Source organism: Microchirus variegatus, assembly GCF_963457635.1.
Source record: "Microchirus variegatus genome assembly, chromosome: 9".
Lineage (NCBI taxonomy): Eukaryota > Metazoa > Chordata > Actinopteri > Pleuronectiformes > Soleidae > Microchirus > Microchirus variegatus.
This window is the reverse complement of record NC_139810.1, coordinates 10,607,262-10,629,224: the sequence shown is the minus strand read 5'-3', so window position 1 is coordinate 10,629,224 and position 21,963 is coordinate 10,607,262. Positions and strand designations below refer to the sequence as shown.

The following is a 21,963-nucleotide window of genomic DNA, read 5'->3' as shown; positions in this document are numbered from 1 at the left end:
GTTTCTATTGGTTTCCCATAAGTAAATTGATCTATATATTGTTGGCTACAGCCTGCCGTACATTCATGACGACAACAACAACAACACAAGTAATGGATTACAATGCCCTGCTGCTGCAAGCACACTGATTAGCAGCAACATGGTTGCCTCTGCTAGTCATGGCCTGAGCAGAGTAGCCTAATGAGTGAGTGAATCACAGGGAGACGTATACAACGTAAGGCTGTGATTTAAACATTTAATACACAACAGTACTACCGTGGTTTACTAAACTAAAGCTGAATGCGGTGCCAGTTTCCACTGTGTAGCGAGCTGCAGCCAGGAGCTGTAGCCGTGACTAGCAGACAACCATGTTGCTGCTAATCAGTGGGCTTACAGCAGCAGGGCATTGTAATTCATTACTTGTATTGTTGTTGTTGGCATTTAAAGTCGTTTCACTTTTTATTCTTGTTATTATGTATTGTATGTTTTGGGTAACATCTACTGCACGTCTGTCCGTCCAGGGAGTGGATCCCTCACCTGTGGTTCTCCCTAAGGTTTCTACCCTTTTCCCTGTTATAAAGGTTTTTTCCCTGATAGTTTTTGCTTACCCTGGTCGAAGGTCTAAGGATAGAGGATGTTACCATCCCTGTGAAGTCCCGTGAGACAAACTATGTTTTGTAAATTGTGGGCTATACAAATAAAGATTGATTGATTGATTGATTGATTGATTGATTGTTGTTGTTGTGAATGTGGCAGGATGGGAAACGTTTGTGTGATGCAGACATAGCTGTGCTGGAGCCAAGTCAAACAAAGCTCTTCTCTCGTCCACCAGTGTAGGCCCCGCCCATCAAGTGCTGTTGAATTCGCAACCAAAACTTTCGAAGCTGCAAGCAAAGAGGACTGATTTGCAAGCAAAGGTTTTTAACTTAAAAGCAAAGAGGACTGATTAATAAGCAAAATGGTCGTATGTTTTTACTTACAAACATTAGTTTTGAAGTTGAAGAAATATGTTCTCTCATGTTTCTTTTTTTTTTCAATTGCAACCTGTTCTGTTTCGATCTAAAAAAAAAAAGTTGGTTGCCACTTACTCTTTTTTTTGTATCAAATCTATTCTGTTTGATTGGATAATTTACATTAATGTTAGAATTAGGCATTTAGTTGTGATGGTTAGTTTGGGAAAGAATGCATTATGTCTATGAGGGTCCTCACTAAGATATAAAAACAAGTTTGTGTTCTTCACATACTAGCACCCATTCAAAGGGTTAAGACTTGGGTTGTTTGGATATATTTTAGGTTAGATTTAGGAATAGGCAATTAGTTGTGATGGTTAAGGTTAGTGTAAGAAGCTAGGGAATGCCTTATGTCTAATGTCCTCACTATGAATGCTGCACAAACATGTGTGTGTCCCTCCTCCCTTCCTACCACCACCAGCCCTGAGCTGAGTGTATGTTTGTCGGCAGGGAGTAGTGAGAAGTGGAAATTTACAGTCTCCCACGTCGGTACCTGAGTTGTGTGTCACAGCGAGGCTGTGTCCAATCTCCACTGTGGATTTAATTGTCTTTAGCCGCGCGGGGGCGGGTCCTGCTGTCAGCTCCACTCCGGGTCACCCGTGTCTGCATAAAGGCGTTCAGTACAGAGGAATGGTGACAGCTGAGAGAGAGGATCACAGTACCCAGACGCAGTCATGAAGGAAATGTAAGTAACTGATTTTTATTTATTTGATATTTAACTTACTTTGGAAATAAATGTATTTTTATTTACTGGGTTTGCTGTCTGTTTACATATTTATGTGCGTAAATATGGTAAGAAAAGAAAAGAAAAAAAAGTCAAATAAATACGAGTGATTTAAGAAAATAGTATTTCATTATTATAATAACTGTTTGATAACGATATCTACGAGAAAGAGGCTGAACATATAGCCTACTGTCTTACTCATTTAGAGAACTAGACATAACCGTTAAATAACGTTCTTTTTTTTGCACATTTAATATGCTGAGATTTATTAATTTCATTTTTAACGAGGTTGAGGAATTCCAGTTGAAAATAAAGCAGTCTTGTGTGAAAACCTACAGCATATTTGCGCGCCGAGGAGGCTCGAGGAGTAAAAGGAGGAGAAACCGGAGGTGGTGGGGGGGAGGTGTAAAGAGAGAGAGGATGAAAAACGGAGTGAGCAAGAACTGATCCAGTTATATAAGCAGGTTTACTGCGAGTGGAAACGCGGCTCTCGCTGACTTGTCATGCATAACAGGAAGAGAGAAATCCTCGAAAAATGATGCGCGCTCGGGGACATGGATAGATGGATGGATGCATAGATGGATGGATGGATGCAGGGGTTGTTTTTCAAGCCTTAATTAAATCAGGAGACTCGTTGCTCTCAGGAATGGTTAGGAATGTTGCTGGTTCTCATTTTCCTCATGCAGTTGCTGGTAGATTATATAGGTATTATATATGTATTTAGTTATTATTATTATGAACGCTGCTATTCCAAGTAAAACAACGGATAACAATAGTGTACGTGTGTAACTTGTAGAGTGTAAATTTAATTGTAGGTTTCCTTATTGTCCTTCTTGTGTTTTATTGTTTGCCAGCTGGGCTCATAAATCAATGTCAGCTTTGACATGTCTTGCATGTCTTGTCCTATTAGGGTTTCATTTAGGCTCACACAGGGACACAGGATCCTTTGGTCTGTAACAAATCCAGTCTTTCTTGGAAAGAGTGTAAACACTTAGTGGACTTGAACGTGATTATCCCCTTCCTTCTAAATTTAAAACACAACGACAGAATAAGCCCAACAAAAAGGAACGGAAAGAAACAGAAAGTTCCGTTCAGGTTCACATGAGGTCAAAAAGTCGAACATCCTGTGCAAACTTTCTCTTCCCTTTGCCTCCAGTGACAATGTGACTCCCACTGAGCAGAAAAATCAACCTTGAGTCTCAGAGGGAAGTGTAGCACTGCACATATGACTAACAACAACATTAATGTGAATATGCAGATGCTGCCAGTGGGTTTCTAAATCACACAGTGCATTATGTATGCAAGGCTGCTGTAGATGTTTTCACTGAACCGAAACACTGTTATCTGACTGCCTGAGTGAGAGTCACTGATAAGGAAACACAGTGGGCATTCTTTCTGTTTGATTGCCCTTGTGTACTGTATGTGTGATGCTGGGCTTGGACTTGGTTTGTATTTTTATCAACAGTTTCAATTATATGAGGACTTTGACCTACATTTGCATGTTTTTTTTCACTCTCTGATTTGATTTAGTTCCATTGTGTGTCGTAAATCAGCTCCCCCTACCTTTATGCAGTCCGAATGACCTCCATGCATCACTCTCTCAGATTACCAAGATTAGAATAGTACTGTATATCATGTACACAACCAGTAACGCAATCAGGAGAAAGCATTATCTCCCTAATGCTCCTCACTATCTGTGTCTTATCCCTGTCACCTCTGCCTAATGTTCTGTTTCTCTTTGTCTCTTTCATGTGCCCTTTTCCTTTTCACTGTCCACAGCATCTCACAAAAAGAGAAGCTACAATGCCTGAAGGATTTTCACAAGGACACGCTGAAACCGTCACCAGGGAAGAGCCCAGGAACTCGGCCTGAGGATGAGGCAGAGGGGAAGGTTACTCAAAGGGAGAAGTGGTCCAGTAAGCTCGACTTTGTCCTGTCTGTGGCCGGAGGCTTTGTTGGATTAGGGAATGTCTGGAGGTTTCCTTACCTTTGCTATAAAAATGGTGGAGGTGAGCAAAAGATATACAACAAATGCCAGAGATGAAATATAGTGTAGAGATTGAGATCATGAAATGACTTCAAGTTGATTATTGTGTCACTCTTTCAGGTGCATTTCTCATTCCTTACTTCATTTTCCTGTTTGGTGGTGGTCTACCTGTGTTCTTCCTGGAGGTTGCACTGGGCCAGTACACCTCGGAGGGAGGCATCACCTGCTGGGCCAAGCTCTGCCCCATCTTCACTGGTAAGTTTATAAAAATAAAAACAGTGCACTTATACACACAAAAACTATGCATGCATCACATTAAATGTGATGTTGTACTGGTGCAACAACAAGTAACAACTTCAAACACGACACAACAGACAACATTGGAGGACAGCGAGCAGCTCTTTCTCCTGCTCGGTTTGTGGCTGTTTGTCTCTATAAGAAGTCAACCTTTGTGTAAGAAAAGACTGTGGGTGTTAAAAAAACCACCAGATTTACCAGATTAAATTTTTCTACAAAATTTTATGTGATATCAATTTTGACCCATCTGTTAGTGGAATTCAGCCCTGATATCCTTCCTGTTACAGCTGACTATTCAAGTTTCCGAGATTATGTTATACAAGGTTTACTTTGTTAGTGTGGTTGGTCTTTGTGTGAACTAAGTGGGGCAGGTGTACTGTACTAAGCCATTGGCAGTTATGCCATTGCAGCGTGCGCCTGGAAATATTGCAGGGTATATAAATAGGTTATTGGTGGTAATAAAACACAGGTGCATGTTATCAGCCAGTGCCAAGCAGCTCCTGTACACATATAACAAAGACACATGGTTAAAAAATGATTTCCTGATCACTGAATTTATGATTATGTTTTGTCAGAAAGGTGGTAGATCATTTGGAGGAACATTTGGTTAGATTTGTTATAGTTGTACAGTTGTTTCTTTACTGTCTTGAACTGTTTATGTTACCATCACGTCACAGTGGTTACAGCTTGTTGTGTCAACAGACTTGTGCAATGTAAAAAAAAAACAGTCAAAATGTCCATTGATGTAAAATAAGAAACACACAAACTAAGGCTGGCACAGCCAGTGTGACTTACCCTGACCCGAAAACATTTGTAAAATATTTGTCCAAACCTGACTCGGCCAGTCATTTTATGAAGATGATGATGATGCTGTAATATGTCCTGTTACTGCTACGCTGGCATCAGCTGTACACAAACATTTCTGTTGTCCCCAGGACTAGGGATTGCACGCCATGTGATTGACCATCCAATAGGTGCCTGGCTGCAGGTGTAGGTGGATATGCAGTGGATAAGCCCTCAGTCAGGCTCCCCTTTGTTTTTCCTAACATGGTTTCTTGTGGCTACCAATGTTGTGCTGGCCAAAATATTAAACTTGAGGCTTAAAGATGGGGATTCACAAGCCGCTGGGTGACATCACGGACAGCGGGTTGCCACTAGTGTAAACAACAGTAAACAGCAGAAGTGCAGCAAGAGCTGAACACTAATAGCAACACAAGAACTGCTTCAGACAGCAGATCTGTGTGTGTGTCACAGACTGATGAGTTTGTTCCACTGTGGAAACATACAAGGAGCAAATAAAAAAAAACAAAGTTGTTAAGCAATGAGGACAATGTCATGCAGCAGATTTGCTTTAAAACAAAATCACTATACTAATTTTTGTCAACATGGTACTACAGTGAGGGTCCACTGGTTTGTTTTAGTATGTATATATAGTGGCGGCACTGTGCAAAGTCTTCTTCAGGATTAAATGTCAAGTATTTAGTGGGACCTAGCCTTACACTTCAAAGGTTAACAAACCCCCTGCTCTGTGGCTAACTCCCTGATTTTGAAAAATGCCAAGAAGTGGGCTAAGAGTGGAGGGAGGGAGAGAGGGGAGCAGTGCATGGTGTGTGGTCTCATGAGACGGGTCCCTCGATCAGTTACACTACACTTCCGGTGGAAATAGAAAGACTCTGGCATTTCATAAAAGAAGGGAGGAGTCTGGGACAATGAGCCTTACACCGGTGCGACAAGGGACGCAACAAAAGAGTGTACCAGTAATGCAGATTGGACTAAGAAAATCAATGGCAAAATTGTAATGCAGTAGCTGGTGATTGACCAGAGAGTCATGAGCTCTGCCACATTTCATGTCAACATGTATAATTCCAATAATTTACATTAAAATGTGAAGGGTTATACCTGGATCAGCAACCCTACTAGATACCCACACTGGTTTACAGCTGGAAAAGTGATTTTGTTGAGCTTTGAACAATAGCATGACACTAGCTCCCTTAAAACTGGAGAACCCTATTTAATTTTACTAAAACTAAAGTTTGTCCTACTATTTCATGGAGAAAAATATCTGCTGTGAAAAATGTCTATTACGGCAAAACATACAGTATAGTGTACGACAATAATTAATTGACAGTTTTCCAATATTTCAGACATTCCAATCCAATTACTGATTATAACAGAATGTAACGGACATAAAAAAACAACAACACACCTTTATACAGTACTGTGATTGTCCGCAGTATAAGAGGTGTCAGGGCGGGGTTCTCTCACCAGCATGTTGAATTGAGAGCTTCTTAAACTACTGATACTCTAAGATACTTTCAGGGCCTGTCATCGCCCTGATCTGCAATCCATCTGTCTTTGAGCGACAGCTGTAGCAATGAGCACCCTCAGCTGCTGTGATGCCCTTACTCATGTTCACACAAGGTAGTGACACATGAAAAGAGAGGAACCTGAGTGGCACTGCCTTTCCAGCAGCAGCTGATGGTCATTGCTATTCAAGGAATGCTGAGGCTGCTGTCTGTCAATCTGGTGCAGCCCCTGACACAACAGCAAAAGAGCAAATGCATCTGCATGTGTGATTATTCGTCCTGATTTCATGTGTTTTTGGCCTTAATTCAAATACACCCTAACGACATGTCACGAAAATGCCAGCAAACAGCAGATAGCCATTGTTGTCTGTTGTGTTGCGTTCGATGACGTCGATCATTGTCGTCGCACCAGTACGAAGTCTTGTATCTCACTGACGTGGCCATCGGGCACAGCCCCACACCCCGTCTACTAAGTAGGTATGCAAGCCTGACCCAGGGTTTTACCATTTTAAACCATGCTGTATTGTACTAATCCAAACCATACCATGATGGAAACACATCATTTGTCTACTGCTTAATCCCAGCTGACATAGGGCCAAAGGCGGGGTACACCCTGGACAGGTCACCAGTCCATTAGAGGGCCAACAACGTGACAGACAACCATTCAGTCTCACATTCACTCACAGTCAATTTAAAGTGTCCAATCAAGCTCAAATGTTGGCGGAAACCGGAGAAAACTCACACACAGGGTACAAGTAAATCAGCTGAGGAGGTGATCTCTAATGCATCCTGATGATGGATTGAGTTTATACATTGTCAGGAATGTGGCCACATGCATCAGTCCACCTCTGAATGGGTTTTTTTGTGATCAGATCAAAGGAGGCATTCATACTTAATGCTGCTCACATTTGATTGGATCACTCTGTTCACATTTGGTATGTGAGACTGATGAGAGTACAGGCCAATACAGATGATGAGTTTAAAAATACCCTGAAGCAGTGGAAAAGTACTGGGAATTTCAGCGTCTGGGTTCATGACAAAGTCATTTAAAAATAGCATTGACACTGTAAGGACATTATAACTGTTGATAGTTGACTCAGTTAATGTAGACTTGATCTGTTCTGTGTTTTTACTTTAAAGTTCTTTATCTTTTATCATTAGTTAAAGCCTTTGCATACATTTTTGAAGTAATTCAACAACAGGCTGCGCTGTGGAGGGCGGTTTTTAGCATATACAATCAAAAGTGATGTCCTAGCTATGTCCCAATCCATGCGCTGGATCCTCTGGATAGTGCATTCATTGAACTGGATGTTTTCAAAAATCACAGCAATGTAGACAGTCACATTTCAGTTTGATCCGCCAAATTCTCCAAATGCAGCCAACATTTGCCTGGCCACCACCTTTGTGGTTGACCATATACCAGAATGTGTTGCCCACCGGCGCAAATACAAACTGGTGACATAACCAGCAGGTTCTCTGAAGTTTAGACCACCTCATTTCCAACATGGTCTGGTGCGATTGCATATTTTGCACACCCCATTGCAGTTCTGATGGTTGTGTGTCAAGGAAGCAAGAGGAACAACAAAGAAGTTAAGTGTTCCTTCGGTAGGCACCTACAAATAATAAAGTGGCAACCCACTGTGAAGTCACCAATCGGTTTGTGAACTGCTTTTTTCGAAGCATTGAATTTTATTGACAATCACATTGAAGCACAACCTGATTTATTGTCTATTTGACAATAAAGCAGGTTGTGCTTGTGTTTACACATTTTAGAAATGCCAACCTTGAGTTAGATCCTTGGGTGATATTTTAAGCCAGTTTTGTAATCTGCTCCCTCTCTTTTCCCAGGTATTGGCTACGCCTCTATTGTGATCGTGTCTCTGCTAAACATCTACTACATCGTGATCTTGGCGTGGGGTCTCTACTACCTGTTTCAATGCTTTCAGCCGGAGCTTCCCTGGGCAAAATGCAAGCAGCCCTGGAACACAGAGCACTGTGTGGAGGACACAGTCCGCAAAAACAAGACTTTTTGGCTGGCAGCCAACATGACCAACTTTACCTCCCCCGTCACTGAGTTCTGGGAGTGAGTATTCACTCAAAGCATAACTGTCACAAGACATACACATGTGAAAACAGGAACATAACCCAGCCACCTGTTTAAACATTTCCTTACATTTTTTAAATGTACTTTTATTTCTTTGACAGTTTATTATGTGCTCTATTTGGACTGCACCTTTTATATGTTACATGCAGCTCAAAGTTTGACTGTAGTTGTCAAACTAAACTGAAATATCAGTTGGAAACCCCCAGACTTTGTTTTCAAGTGTTTGAACTTGATTACAATTTCTCTCAACATATATTACTTGAAGTGTTTGTGCTTTATCAGACACTTAAAGGCTCTGGCTTCAAAGTGTATATTGCACAGTCATCTCCAGACTCTGGACAAGCAGCAGAACAAAGGCCAAGATTAATAGACTGCATTTGAAAATGTGCAGGATACCCTTCTCTGTTTCACTTTCCACAAAATGCCTATAACTCTTTCCTCTGTATCCTGTGTAGACACAATGTCCTGAGCATCTCCTCTGGGATTGAGGACATAGGGCCCCTGAAATGGGACCTGGCCCTGTGTCTCCTAGCAGTGTGGGTTATCTGCTTTTTCTGCATCTGGAAAGGAGTCAAGTCCACTGGGAAAGTGAGTGCTTAAGTGTATACACATCCTGTGCTCACTGTGTTGCCTGGATGCTGTTTGGCCTTTAGTTTTTACCCCAACAAATGAGTGACAAAACACTGTTGCTTAGAGAAAACCCACATGCTTGGAAACAAGGCTGATTTAGAGGCACAAGTCTCTGAGCTGCCCTGAAAGTTGCTTCTTGGCCAGACTTCCTGTCGGCTGTAACAGTTGACTGCTGCTTCTTAGAACCTGTCTCTGTTCCTGTTCGCAGGACTGAAACTGCTGCTTGGTCTCAATTCATGTACTTCAATCTTCACATGTGCTGTTTTGAGTACATGAGTGCATTGAGTATAAGTGTGTTGAACCATGACAAGTATGACAATATGCATGACAATGTAAGCAACCCAACATTTTGTGCAAACAATAGATACTTCTCACCCTCAATGGTTGTCACCCTGGTGATATATTAGACAAGGTAGAACAAACAACTTATTGTGAAAAAATCACATGCACATGCTCCTGAACATTTCAGCCATCCATCCAAAAAGCTAGACTATTATTATTATTTGCTTGCTTTTTGATTGGTTTAACTAATAATGTGAGGACGGGGGAGAGTATTGCTTTATGTGGTAGCAAATGCTAGCTGCCTAGCTGCTAATGTATAATCGGATTGACAAAGCAATTGTCCTATGATTTAGCCCCGCCCTCAAACACATATGGGCCAATCACTGTATCAGCTTTGGCTTCACATCTCTATAGACCTCCATAGAAAGTCATTAGTGATTGTGAGATTTCTGCAGCTTATGGGTGTTTTATGAAGTTGTAAGAGTGTCAAGAAAGTTGTCAAGCTGGTGTCAAGAAAACCTTGACACCAACTAGAAGGCGACCATTTTGGATCAAAGCCATTTTAGTGTATTTGAACAAACTCCTCCTACAGATGTTCTTCCCGATTGCAATCAGATCACAGAGGTGTAATTGGGGTAACTGTTCATGGATGTGTGGCATAACAAAGACAGTTTGAGATAATGCTTATTTTCTCAGGTTTTATGTGTCGTAAGTCTATGTTCTGATAGCATTTAGTCTCATAATTTTCTTTTTCCTGTCTAGGTGGTGTACATAACAGCAACTTTCCCATTCATAATGCTGATTGTGCTATTGATCCGTGGTGTGACTCTTCCTGGGGCATCTGAAGGAATTAAATTTTACCTTTACCCAGACCTGACCCGCCTACAGGACCCAGAGGTACAGATGAAAGCGTCTTTTTTTCCGCAGTGTTAAAGCCATAGATTCAAAATATATTTTAACTACCTCTTTATATCTTTTGCATTTATATATGTCAAGGAAAAGTTTGAGATGACAAGACTCTCATCCTCAGTGACTAGTTAAATCTCTGTATTGTACAGTTTTAAATGACAATGAGGGTATTTAGAGGAGGGAATAGGGAAGCTGGTTGACAGACTGTTTTCAACAAGATGTCAACCCCCCCCTTCCTATATTTTTTAAGTTATTTCATTTCAAATCTTAAGAGGATATAATGTCCAGTATTTAAGGTATTGTATATGTATTGTTCTGTGTAGCAATGTAGCTCACAACAATAGTATCTGTGCTCATACAGAGAGGTGTGGTTTCACTGACAGCTTAGACCAGGAGGGGGTTGTTCTATGTAAATGTGAAGATTCTGTCTCTTGGCTTCCAGAAGGTGTAAACCTTTGAGGCTAAAATTCTCCCGAAAGCAGTTTGAGGAGTGCCTACATTCATATGGCCATATATTCTTTTTTGCAGATTTGCATGTGTTGGACATTGTTGGGAAGCTTAGAAATCACACTTTCATAATCAGTAAATAACTCAAAATGTCCCTTGGTAGACTTGTGACCGGTTTTGCCATGGCTGGACACATATGGACACATGTACAGGCATACACATAGTCTGTTTGACTGTCTAGAGCTAGACTGCAGCTCTGATTTAAGGAAAATTTGTATGATGAAAATAATGTATTCTGTGGGTAACGGGGGCGGGACTAGATAAGCTTTTGCTTCTCCCGCTTTCCCTTTCGGCCATGTGTATTTTATGAATTAAACTAAGATGATGTGTGATGATGATGATTGATCTAATCTGACATGCCCGAAATAAACAAATAAATACATTTATTTAAATTTTTCTTTTCTGGTATATCACTCAAATAACTTGACCAATTCATTTCTCATTGAATCAGCATCAAAACTAACTCAACAGGTGTTTATTGGCTTTCCACCATGTGCTCATGCTGATCTTTTTAAACAAATGACATTGAGCTCTGCTTCTGCCAATAGAACATGTTTGCTCACCTCTGCAGCTCCCTTCTGCTCAGTTGAGCTTTTGATTTTATGACCCTTAAGTGTTGTTTCACTTTCCCTGCTCCCAGGTTAAATTTCAAGCCTCTATTCATCTTATATTCACAAACATATAATACTATTGCTCCACATTTCCTTCTCCAGAGTGGCCCAAAAAATCCGTAATAATGGGCAGTCACTCATTGTCTTGATGAAGTGACCATCAGGAGATCATGATACAATTTCCAAAGCAGAAGTGAAAGCAGGTTAATTTCATCCAATCTGGATAACCCTGTGAAATTCACCACACACCTCATCTTCTGTCTCCTCAGGTGTGGATTGATGCAGGAACCCAGATCTTCTTCTCCTATGCCATTTGTCTTGGAGCCATGACATCACTGGGGAGCTACAACAAGTACAGATACAACTGCTACAGGTGAGCCGCATATCTGCTGGGAGCAGTGGGACTGTAGTAGTGACAGCAACTCGTGTCAGAGACGGTTGCGTGAAAAGAAAATGGGAACTTCGGTTCCTCCTGTGTTCATTAACAACCTCCATGACATATGTGTGACATAGGGACTGTTTGCTGCTGGGAGGCCTCAACAGCGGTACCAGTTTTGTGTCTGGCTTCGCAATATTTTCCGTCCTGGGCTTCATGGCACAAGAACAAGGGGTGGACATTGCCGATGTGGCAGAGTCAGGTACGAGGGTCCAAGGTGATGGCAGCAGTGATGGTGGGCACTGCTGCAAAAAAAGAAAGAAAAAAACAACAGGAAATTGGAAACTTGAAAGTGGAATTAAAAAAAAAAAAGAAGTAAATGATGGGGGGAAAAAAAAGATAATGCTGAAATGTAGAGGTATCGGCAAATGCACACTCCTTGAATAAAAGCCTCAACGAAACAGAATTGTTACTACAGTGTGAGATACTGTATGTTCCACCTTTTTGGGGACAGACTGCTCTGGTCAAGTGTTGTCTGTTTTGTGCTCCACATTGAACTGTGGTGTTCCTTGTGTTCTGGGCCAGCATCATTATTATCACAGGTGCTCAGTGACCACATTCAACCTGCTCATGTTTTTCAGTAGCTTTATTTCTTTTTCATCAGTGGGGCCTGCTGTATGTGCACTACTGTTGGTGATTTTTGCGGCACTGCACTGTAAAACTGTAAAGCCCAGTTCTGTTAACAAGCTGTGGATTTCCTGAGTGTGGCGGAGTGCCAACAGCTCTGTTTCTGCCTTGCTATGTGGATTTTGAAGGAGATGCGTCTTATTTCAGCATGCTTGCTTTGTTTAGTTCAAACTAAGTCCTTAAAGGGACAGCTCAGGTTTTTTATTAGTGTGGCTGTATGAAGTGCTGATATATTGTTAGCGTTGCCCCCTGGATGCCCTCTGTCAAGAGGCAGTCAGGCACAGGAAAGAACGCTATCAATGAAAACATTGCTGCCAGGGACACTAGGAAAAGTGATCCCACCTACATAACCAAAGATTTGTAATAAATGCCAGCTTAAGAGTACTCTATATTAAGAATATGTATGTCACTTTTTCTCACTGTTAGTTAGCCTTTTACACCTGGAAACTAAAGTTTGTCTAATAAACAGCTTGCTATTCTGCGCCAAAGTCGTTTTTTAATGTGCCAGGATGTAAAATCACTGATTTTCTGTATGAAGCAAATTATAAAGCAAACACAAATTTATTTATTTATTTTGTCAGGACATAGATTGTATTAGGTTGGTGTTTTTATTTTGTGGCTAATCTGTCCCTCTGCTGAAAGCCACGTTTTTAGTGAGTGTGCCAGCCTGTCTCAGGTGGGTGTGCAGTCAGCGCTGACTTAATGTCAGTAAATCATATCAGCTACACTTCAAGAAACCTGAACTTTCCCTCTTTCCCTTTTTAATTATTGCAAATTTAAAATAATGATGTGAAACTGTATGACAATGCAGTGATTTTGTGGACAAATACAAACAACTCTCTCTCTCTCTCTCTCTCTCTCTCTCTCTCACACTCACACACACACACACACACACACACACACACACACACACACACACACACACACACACACACACACACACAACCACACACACACAGTCTACATCCACATTCAGCCCTTGATTGTGTGTCTTATTCTTTGTTGTATCCTGTTGAGCTGGTTCATGGCTTTGTCAAATAGCTCATCTGCTTGATGGAGTTTTTATTAATTTGGTTATAACTCAACATATGTGGATGTATAGAATACATTATGTACAGAGTTAAAAATATGATGCCATCAGATGGGAACTTCTGTCCATGACGTGATGTTTTAAACATGACATGCTTGGCATTTGGATGTTAAAGTTATGAGAATGCTGTTGCTGGGCAACGACAACACCAGCTAGTGTCCCTATTTGGAGGCACTAATCGACCTAGAATAGGAAAAAAAAGAATGAAAATGTGATATATGTGGGACAATATACTGTATATGAAATGTGGATCACATGTAGAATGATCTGGTTCTGTCATAGATGATATAACATATGCGCAGAATCGTACATCAATTCTGTTGTCACATTATACTGTATATTATTGTTGATATTTGTGGTGCACATAAACACAAACACATGACACCTTTAGCATTAGCAAATCTGCTCAACAGTATCAACAGTCAATCCAGTTAAATTTATCTTGTTTCAACCAGGGGCCAAATTAGTGTTGTATCATTTCGCATCGGAACCTGCTCAGCGTTTACATCATTCAGATCTCCTTACAGAATGTCGTCCAAGCTGAAATCAGATAGAAATGTTAATTCTGTCCTCTCTCCATTCCCCCCTTCCCCATTCTGTTTGCCCCACAGGTCCTGGCTTGGCCTTCATCGCTTACCCGAAAGCTGTGTCCATGATGCCGATGCCAACACTCTGGGCCATCCTCTTCTTTATCATGCTGCTGCTTCTGGGCCTCGACAGCCAGGTCAGTGTTGTCACAATGAAACTGCTGTTAAGGTATATATAGTACAGTATATCAGTTCTTTTGTATGATCTCCATTCATTTCACAAAGTCACTACCCAACCCCCCCACCACCCTCTCAGTCCCTGCCACTTGCAATGTGTAAAACACATTTAGTGTCTCTCAGATCCCTATCTAATATCCTCAACATATCAGATAACTGACAGCTATGTAGTACAGCCTATCATCACAAAGACATTTTACGACCCCTCACGATTACACTGTGTGAAGATCTGAACCTTTTTCATGCTTTGCAATGTCACAAATTAGCTTTTTTTTTTAAGCAGTTGACAGGTGATTAGTAGAGTTCATTGTAATAGCTTGGGACTAATTTATCAAGCACTGATAGATTTGAGTTAGACAAGATAATCTAAGTGGACAAAACCCAAATGTACACCAGAGGGATTCTCTGGCTATATCACATTTCCTGCATTCAAGTGTAATTCTACTCGTGTGCTAACTCGGTCCTGTAAATGGCCCTCCGACTCCTCTCAGCCTTTTGCGATATCAGGCCGATGCTCTAAATTTGAGTTCATGTAAATAGTCGCATGCAAGTGCAGCCATTTACAAACCAGTACCAGTGTGTGTGTGTGTGTGTGGGTGCATTTTTCCACCATAAATCTCATGCACATTTGTGGTCATGAATGCTATATATTGTTATCATCTCTCACCCACATGCCACTGTTATGTAAGGGTTTTTTGTTTGATTTTCGTGTAGCAGAGGAGTGTGTCCTTGGTGCATAAAGCCAAAGCAGTTTGATAAATGGGACCAGTTTTATAATGTTATGACATGTACCAGTATGAGGCAATGCGGAGACACATGGAAGCAAGAGAGACACACACAGGCACTGTTGTTTTGTCTCTGTGTCTCTTGGTGTCTTGGCATATAAATAAACTTACTTAGACTTTACTTGTGCACAGGGACATTCACAGATGGTGGTGGTCCAGCACTTGCACTTTTCTGTGAGCATCATTTCTCGGTTTAAAATGTGAAAAAATGCCCCAAAAATTGCATTTGAGTTGTAACTTCTGCGAGACAATTTCTCTATATGGTTATTCTGTAGAAACGTGTTGAGTTGGCTGATTAAATATCTCAAATCTGAGTTTTTATTCCAATAATTTAACATTCAAGTACAAGATTTTCCTCTTTTTTTTTATTAATTACTGTCTGAACAATGTCTGTGCACCCATCTGCTTATGTGTATTCATCCAAAGTGGTAAATGAAGACAGTTCTCTTCCTCTTTTGTCCCAACAGTTTGTTGAAGTGGAAGGACAGATCACCTCTATTGTGGATCTGTATCCATCTGTCCTCAGGAGGGGTTACCACAGAGAGATCTTTATAGCTGTGATTTGTTTCATGAGCTATCTCCTGGGACTTGCCATGGTAACGAAAGTAAGTTCACCAACAGTCTCCTTCAGTGAGCCTCTTGCACTCTTGCCTCTTGCTGCCTCATCCTGTTTGGAAAAGGAAAAGAGACCTGAGTGCATTGGGCTCTCTACAGCATAGAGATAACAGACTTTCCGCTCGCCCGTCGCCTGCTGCATTTCTACAACCAAATATGGCTTCACTTCTCTTTCACCATTCACATCCTGTGTGTCTGAATGGTGCAAGCTGGAATGCCATTTTCCATCCAGCAGTTTGCTGTGTGCTTCAATGACGTTCTCAGCACCTGTTGAACTCTGCCTTTATTGGTAGAGTGCCAGCATTCTACTGTGCTGCTTTCAGTGCCCTCTGCACACTCTGATTTTATGCCCTCTTCTCTTTGTAATCCTCTTTCTTTCCACACACACATCACATCGATAATTAATGTCGTTTTCTGCCTGTTCTTTTTTCCAGGGTGGCATGTATGTGTTTCAGCTCTTTGATTACTATGCAGCCAGTGGTGTGTGCCTTTTGTGGGTTGCATTCTTCGAATGCATTGCTGTAGCCTGGGTTTATGGTAAGTGGAAATCACTCTATCTGATGAGTGTGTGTTTTTTTTGTTTTTTTTTAAAGTCATGGTCTTGGAGAATTACTAGCTGAAATGACTTCTATGGCGATAAACAAAGGTGTCCTTGTGGTTCAATAAACATCAGCACTAAATAAGTTTAACTGCCTGCAGAGGTGTGGTGAGAGGGGCCGTCTTTTAGCATGTGATTGGCTAATGGGTTCCGTCCCACCAGGTCATTGGTTAGAGAAAAAAATGAGCCTTATTGGACTTAAACGCGTCCTTCAGTACTGAACTTATGTAATCAACATGTTGTTAAGTGTGTAAGGCCTTTTGATTCTTTTAATTAGAATGAATCGTTCATTATTCAGGAAAACACAGTAGATCATGCACACAAAAAGAGCCCTGCTATTCAAAATGTTGACCGCTGACTGCCTGTGTTAAATCTCACTGTGGCTGAATAACAGAGAACAGTAGTGCCTCTTCACTGGGACTGTTTTCTGTGATTCAGCCACAGTGAGATTAAACACAGGAGGCATTTTAAAATATTGGCTCCCAGCTTAGTTAAGTCTGGGATGCCTAATTCTAGTGAACTGTAACTAAAAAACCCACAAAGATCAATTTTCCCAGTTGAATTATTGGCAATTTTATACAATAGAAGATTTGGTGTCAATTGCTTTAAGTGTTGAAGTGGATTTAACAATTTTCTATTCTTAAAATGTTGGTTATGTAGTCATTATAAAAGTGAAATCCAAATAAAAGAACAATAATTCTTATAAAATATTAAAATAAATAAAGCCTTCGAGAACAGAGATTTAAAGGGGGAAAATAATAACAACTGTCAATGGGTAAAACAGTATAAAAATAAAGAAATGAATAAATAAAAAGACAAGGCCACAATAATCAAAAGTGGGGTTTAAAAGGAGTCACTCATTCAAATATTGTTCTTGTAATATTAACTTAATATCAAAGACAATAAATGGGCTGTAAATAAAAATGAATGGAGACTTTCACCTCTTCTGGACTCAAAGTGACAAACTCTGGGATAAGGGTGGTGGTGGCATGTGGTTATTGAATGCAATTAATTACAAACCAAAAGAGTTTAAAAATAACTTTTTGTATGAATTAATTTTACAAACAGTGAAGGTCATTTAAGTTTTTATAGAAAGATAGTCTTTAGTAGCTAATTTATTTACTCATTTGGATCTGTGGGCCCTAAAATGGAGCTCAACAAGAAAAGTTATAATAACAAAGAACAGGCACGTGTAAAGCACAGTACACATACCCTATAGTAAACAATGCAGTAAAAATGTAATACCTAGCATTAAGTAAGTATGAATAAGCAGTTTTATCTGACAAAGCCTAGACTGTTTACCATATACTAGTACCTGGCTCAGTGTAAGTATGGACCTGTGATGCCGTTTATGGCAAGCAATAGAGATAAAGGCTTCATAAATGTGGTTATTTCCACAGATGGTTGTGATAGTAAACAATAGCACATGCACAGTTGACTGATTATAGTCTGTCCTACATTAAACAATTAAACCCACTTCCACTTATCATATGCAAGCATTAATTCTTTTTTCCCTTTGTGTTGCATAGGAGTTGATAATTTCTATGATGCAGTGGAGGATATGATTGGCTACAGACCAAATCCGTGGATGAAATGGAGCTGGACCGTTATCACACCTGTCCTTTGCATGGTAAGAATTCAGAGTCAGATTATTGTTCTGGAGGGGCGAGAGATACTGATGCCACTGTTGACATGTGACACATGTTGACAGTTCAAGGTCACAGAGGCGTGTAAAAATGCAAGTTCTAAATGTAGCACGTTTGTTTCCCAGGGATGCTTTGTCTTTTCCCTGGTGAAGTACAAGCCCTTGACCTATAACAAGGTGTATGAGTATCCTGACTGGGCCATCGGTGTGGGCTGGTGTTTGGCCTTGGCCTCCATGATATGCATCCCATTGGTGATGGTCATCAAGATCTTGCAAGCTGAGGGATCACTGATTGAGGTGAGCTGACACAACACTGCAAGTGTGGGTTGCCTCTTCGTCAATTTCTGAACTGATTAGACTATTGACTCTATACTGCCCCCACCATTTCTGATGGTATGCTCTATCTCTGCCCCAGTTTTTTTTAAGATTGTTATTCTAATCCACGTGTTAAACTCAAGGCCCGGGGGCCAGATGTGGCCCGCCACATCATTTTATGTGGCCCGCGAGTGATTAATTGGTCTTAAAAATCTGTGTTAAAATGAGGTCTTTGCTGCTTTAAGGCGTGTGTTGACCATAAACGTTATTTCCCACAATGCATGGCGATTGATTTACACGCAAAGTGATGGCATCCTGCAGTGTATCATTGTGTATGCATCATGCGACGAGTGAAATTGAGATTGAGACTGTGATCGCAGCAGAATGGGTTCAAAAAAGCCACAACCAAAAATGATGCGACAGTTAGCTTTATCGTGGCTGAAGAAATCACCTGTGCTTCAAAGTCTTTTTCTGAGGGTGCGTTTTTGAAGCAGTGCATGCTGAAGGTGTGTGAGCAGGTCTGCTCTGACCAGATACAGACTTTTAAAACTGTTAGTTTGTCAAAAAAAAACAAGATCGCAGACTGGGCTACATCTTGCATCATATTAGTAACTTCAGTATGTAATAAATACAGAAAGTTATTTAGCAATATGTCACGGAGTAGTTACCTTTATTTTACATTATATTTGGTTACATTTAGTTACATTTATTCTGTATGACAGTTATATCTGGCCCTTTGGGGGTAACCATTATGTTGATGTGGCCCTCAGTGAAAATGAGTTTGACACCCCTGGTCTAATCGTTCATGTCCTTTTTCCCACAGAGGATCAAAGCAGTGTCAGCTCCTGCAAAGTCAGGTGTGAGCTCCCGCCCAAAGGAGTACAACTTGAAGGGCAGCGAGTTGACACAGCCCCTGGATCCAAGCGGGAACAATGGCTTGACCAAGCCCACCCACACCATTGTGGAAACAATGATGTGAGCGCTCTCTGTGAGAGGAATACGATTGTTGTGCTTTCTGTGTTACCTTATTTGCTAACGTTGATAATGGTAGGTTTACATTGTCCAATATATTCGCGTTAGAGAGATTTGATTTCTATGAAGAGGGTTGTTACTGTTGTATTCTTTTTCTCTTGTTTTTTTTTTTCCGTTTTTTTTCTACTATACCAATATTGATGTTACACTTGTTGCTGTAGCCGGCACTGATCTCAGTTGAAGCAATGTTTTCCGATAGAACATGTTCAGTGTTTAATACCTTTCATTGATTCAATTGAGATAGGGAAATGTTTTTTGTTTTTTCCGTATAATAGAAGAAATTATGAAATTCTCATAAACCTAAATAACTGACTATGCATAAGGTAGAAAACGTCTCAACAATCTTGGCACCGCTTTGCCAATTCTAACGTCTAATATTAGTTGTTGTGTATCCCACAGTGAAAATGAATGTAGCTCTACAATCCACCCCTATCTCTCACTTTGTACTCACACCAAACCAAATCACGTGTAGCGATGTCCAGAAGCCCACGTATAATATTTTTGCCGGGAAGAGAAGAGAGGAGAAGCGCGGCAACGTCTTCTCACCCGACGAGTTGAAGTTACTCTGATTTTAAGAAGCAGTAGAGTTACAAGTCGAAGTGATGTAGAGCTCTGGATGACCACGTACAGTACGTAACAGTAATATTGGCTGAAACAACGTCACAGCGTCAGTGATGTCGTTAAAATGTTGACGCTGTTTGTTATTTTTTTAAATTCAATTTGAAATATTCCAACTTGTGCTTTTAATGCATCCACCACGTCACATCCATCAAGTCTGTGTGTGTCGCGCCATTACTAGGGTTGCAAAAGTTGAAACTTTCCATGGGAATAAACAGACATTTATGGGAAGGTTAGGAACCTAAAAGTAGTTGGTAAATAATATATTGTGGCATAATCTTTGGCATAACAGTCATTACATTTATTATAAGAGGCTAGCTAATCATGCAGCTACTTGGAATATGATACAAGAAAATCAGTTTTAACATAATTATTTTATATACCAATAAATGTGCATCATGTTATTTAATTGTATGATTTTGCATGCACGTGACAAAACAAAAATGTTAATATCTTCTTCAAATTATATATATATCCTATATCCTATATCCTAAAATGCCAACATTTTAATTTACTCATTTAAGTTTCCTGTTTGGAATTTTTCCATGGAAAGTTTTGAGAAATGTCCCGGGCGTTTCGTGTGCCCTTTGCAGCCCTATAGTCATTACATTGAGTTTGTATGTAAATTGGTGGTACAACATTTCAATTCCATTTTGGTGTATAAACACACACATACATATCCGTAACATGTGAAGGGGGTAAAGTGGATTGTATACTGCAGATTGAATTTTGCTTGACAACTGTTAAAATTGCTAGTTCACCAAGGCCTTGGCCAAATACTGTGAGAAATGCATTCATAAGTAGGAACATCCTCAAAAAGAACCAAGAAATAAATAGCAGTTAAGAAAAAGAAGAGTAAGGAGAAATGGAAAGTGGCATTTTTAGAGTATTTGAACACTGCCTGTGTGACTACTATAGTCAGTCCCAGTGCATTTATTGAAACCTCTTTTTTGCACTTTATATGTCGTTTCACCTTTATTGTAGTATTTGTTGCATTTGCAACACTTAACAGGAGGAAATATTTTTAGCTTCTAACTTTTTGATATTGTAAACTTTGATATTCAGTATCAGGTTGTCGACTTTAGACAATGGAGAGAATAGAGTAGAAATTTGATATCAAATATTCTGATTATTAGTTGAAAAAGAGAAGCTGTGAGGGTATATCGTTTAAAGTTAAATGCGTTACTTTTATGTCCAAACATCCAGATAGCTCTTTCCATTGTGCTCATTCAGGATTACCACTGGATTTTACAGGAGTTTCTAATGTTCACTTTGGAAATTTCTATGTAGAAATTGAATTGTTTATAATTCACGCATGCCTTTTTGTAACAATTTTATACCGTACATCATATTACACCATTATTGATTCATTATTTTACTTAAAACTCAATTTCTAAATATTGAACACATGATGAGCTTAGATTACATGTTTTCAGTGTGCAATACTCATTGAAGCGATGGCATCCTCTGTTCATTCAAATATTTGAAAGAACAGAGGATGCCGTATGCATTAAATATAAAGTAGATTTAATGACTACAGAACAACTTGCACAATTCAATATAAACATCTTAGCATATGAAGGACTCACCACAGCACTGTGCTGCTTAGGAATTCATGTGTACCAAAGTATTTTTGTCTCACATTTGTCCCGTTTGAGATGCACATTGCATCATTCTATAGATTATGAATAAACATAATTTTCTTTGAATTAATTGGTGTCTTAATTATTTAGTTATGTAAATATATACATGTTTTGTGCTGATATTTTATTATTGGACTCTTTAATCTCTTTAAAAACTGTAAATGTTACACATCTCCAACTTGTCGTCCGGATTGTTCCATACATTTAACCCGTTATATTGGTTCTTGCCCTGAACAACCCTTTAAAGGCCTCGTCTGTGGTCTTAAGTTGTATTCACACCAGCCCTTCTAATTCAAATCCTAGTTTCTTTCCTCGGAAAGTCCAGTTCTTTTGGGGAGGTTTGAATGTGTAACCAAATTCCGGTCCGCCTAAAACATAGGTCTCGGTTCACTTCAAGTGAACCAAATGCAGGAAGTGGTGGGTAAACAACCAGAACATACACGCGTGTA

General features: G+C 40.1%; 1 protein-coding gene across 1 annotated transcript; it reads left to right on the top strand.

Moving 5' to 3' along the window:
* Positions 1-1,620: 1,620 nt before the first annotated feature.
* On the top strand, positions 1,621-21,505 carry LOC310931516 (sodium- and chloride-dependent taurine transporter-like). Its single transcript, XM_083894690.1, has 14 exons — positions 1,621-1,674; positions 3,493-3,722; positions 3,821-3,955; positions 8,152-8,386; positions 8,863-8,995; positions 10,082-10,216; positions 11,616-11,719; positions 11,860-11,984; positions 14,111-14,223; positions 15,516-15,653; positions 16,098-16,200; positions 17,791-17,891; positions 18,033-18,203; positions 19,045-21,505. Exons 1-14 carry the CDS (start codon positions 1,664-1,666, stop codon positions 19,198-19,200), a joined length of 1,890 nt encoding a protein of 629 aa, XP_083750816.1. The 5' UTR covers positions 1,621-1,663; the 3' UTR covers positions 19,201-21,505.
* The last annotated feature ends 458 nt before the right edge of the window (positions 21,506-21,963 follow it).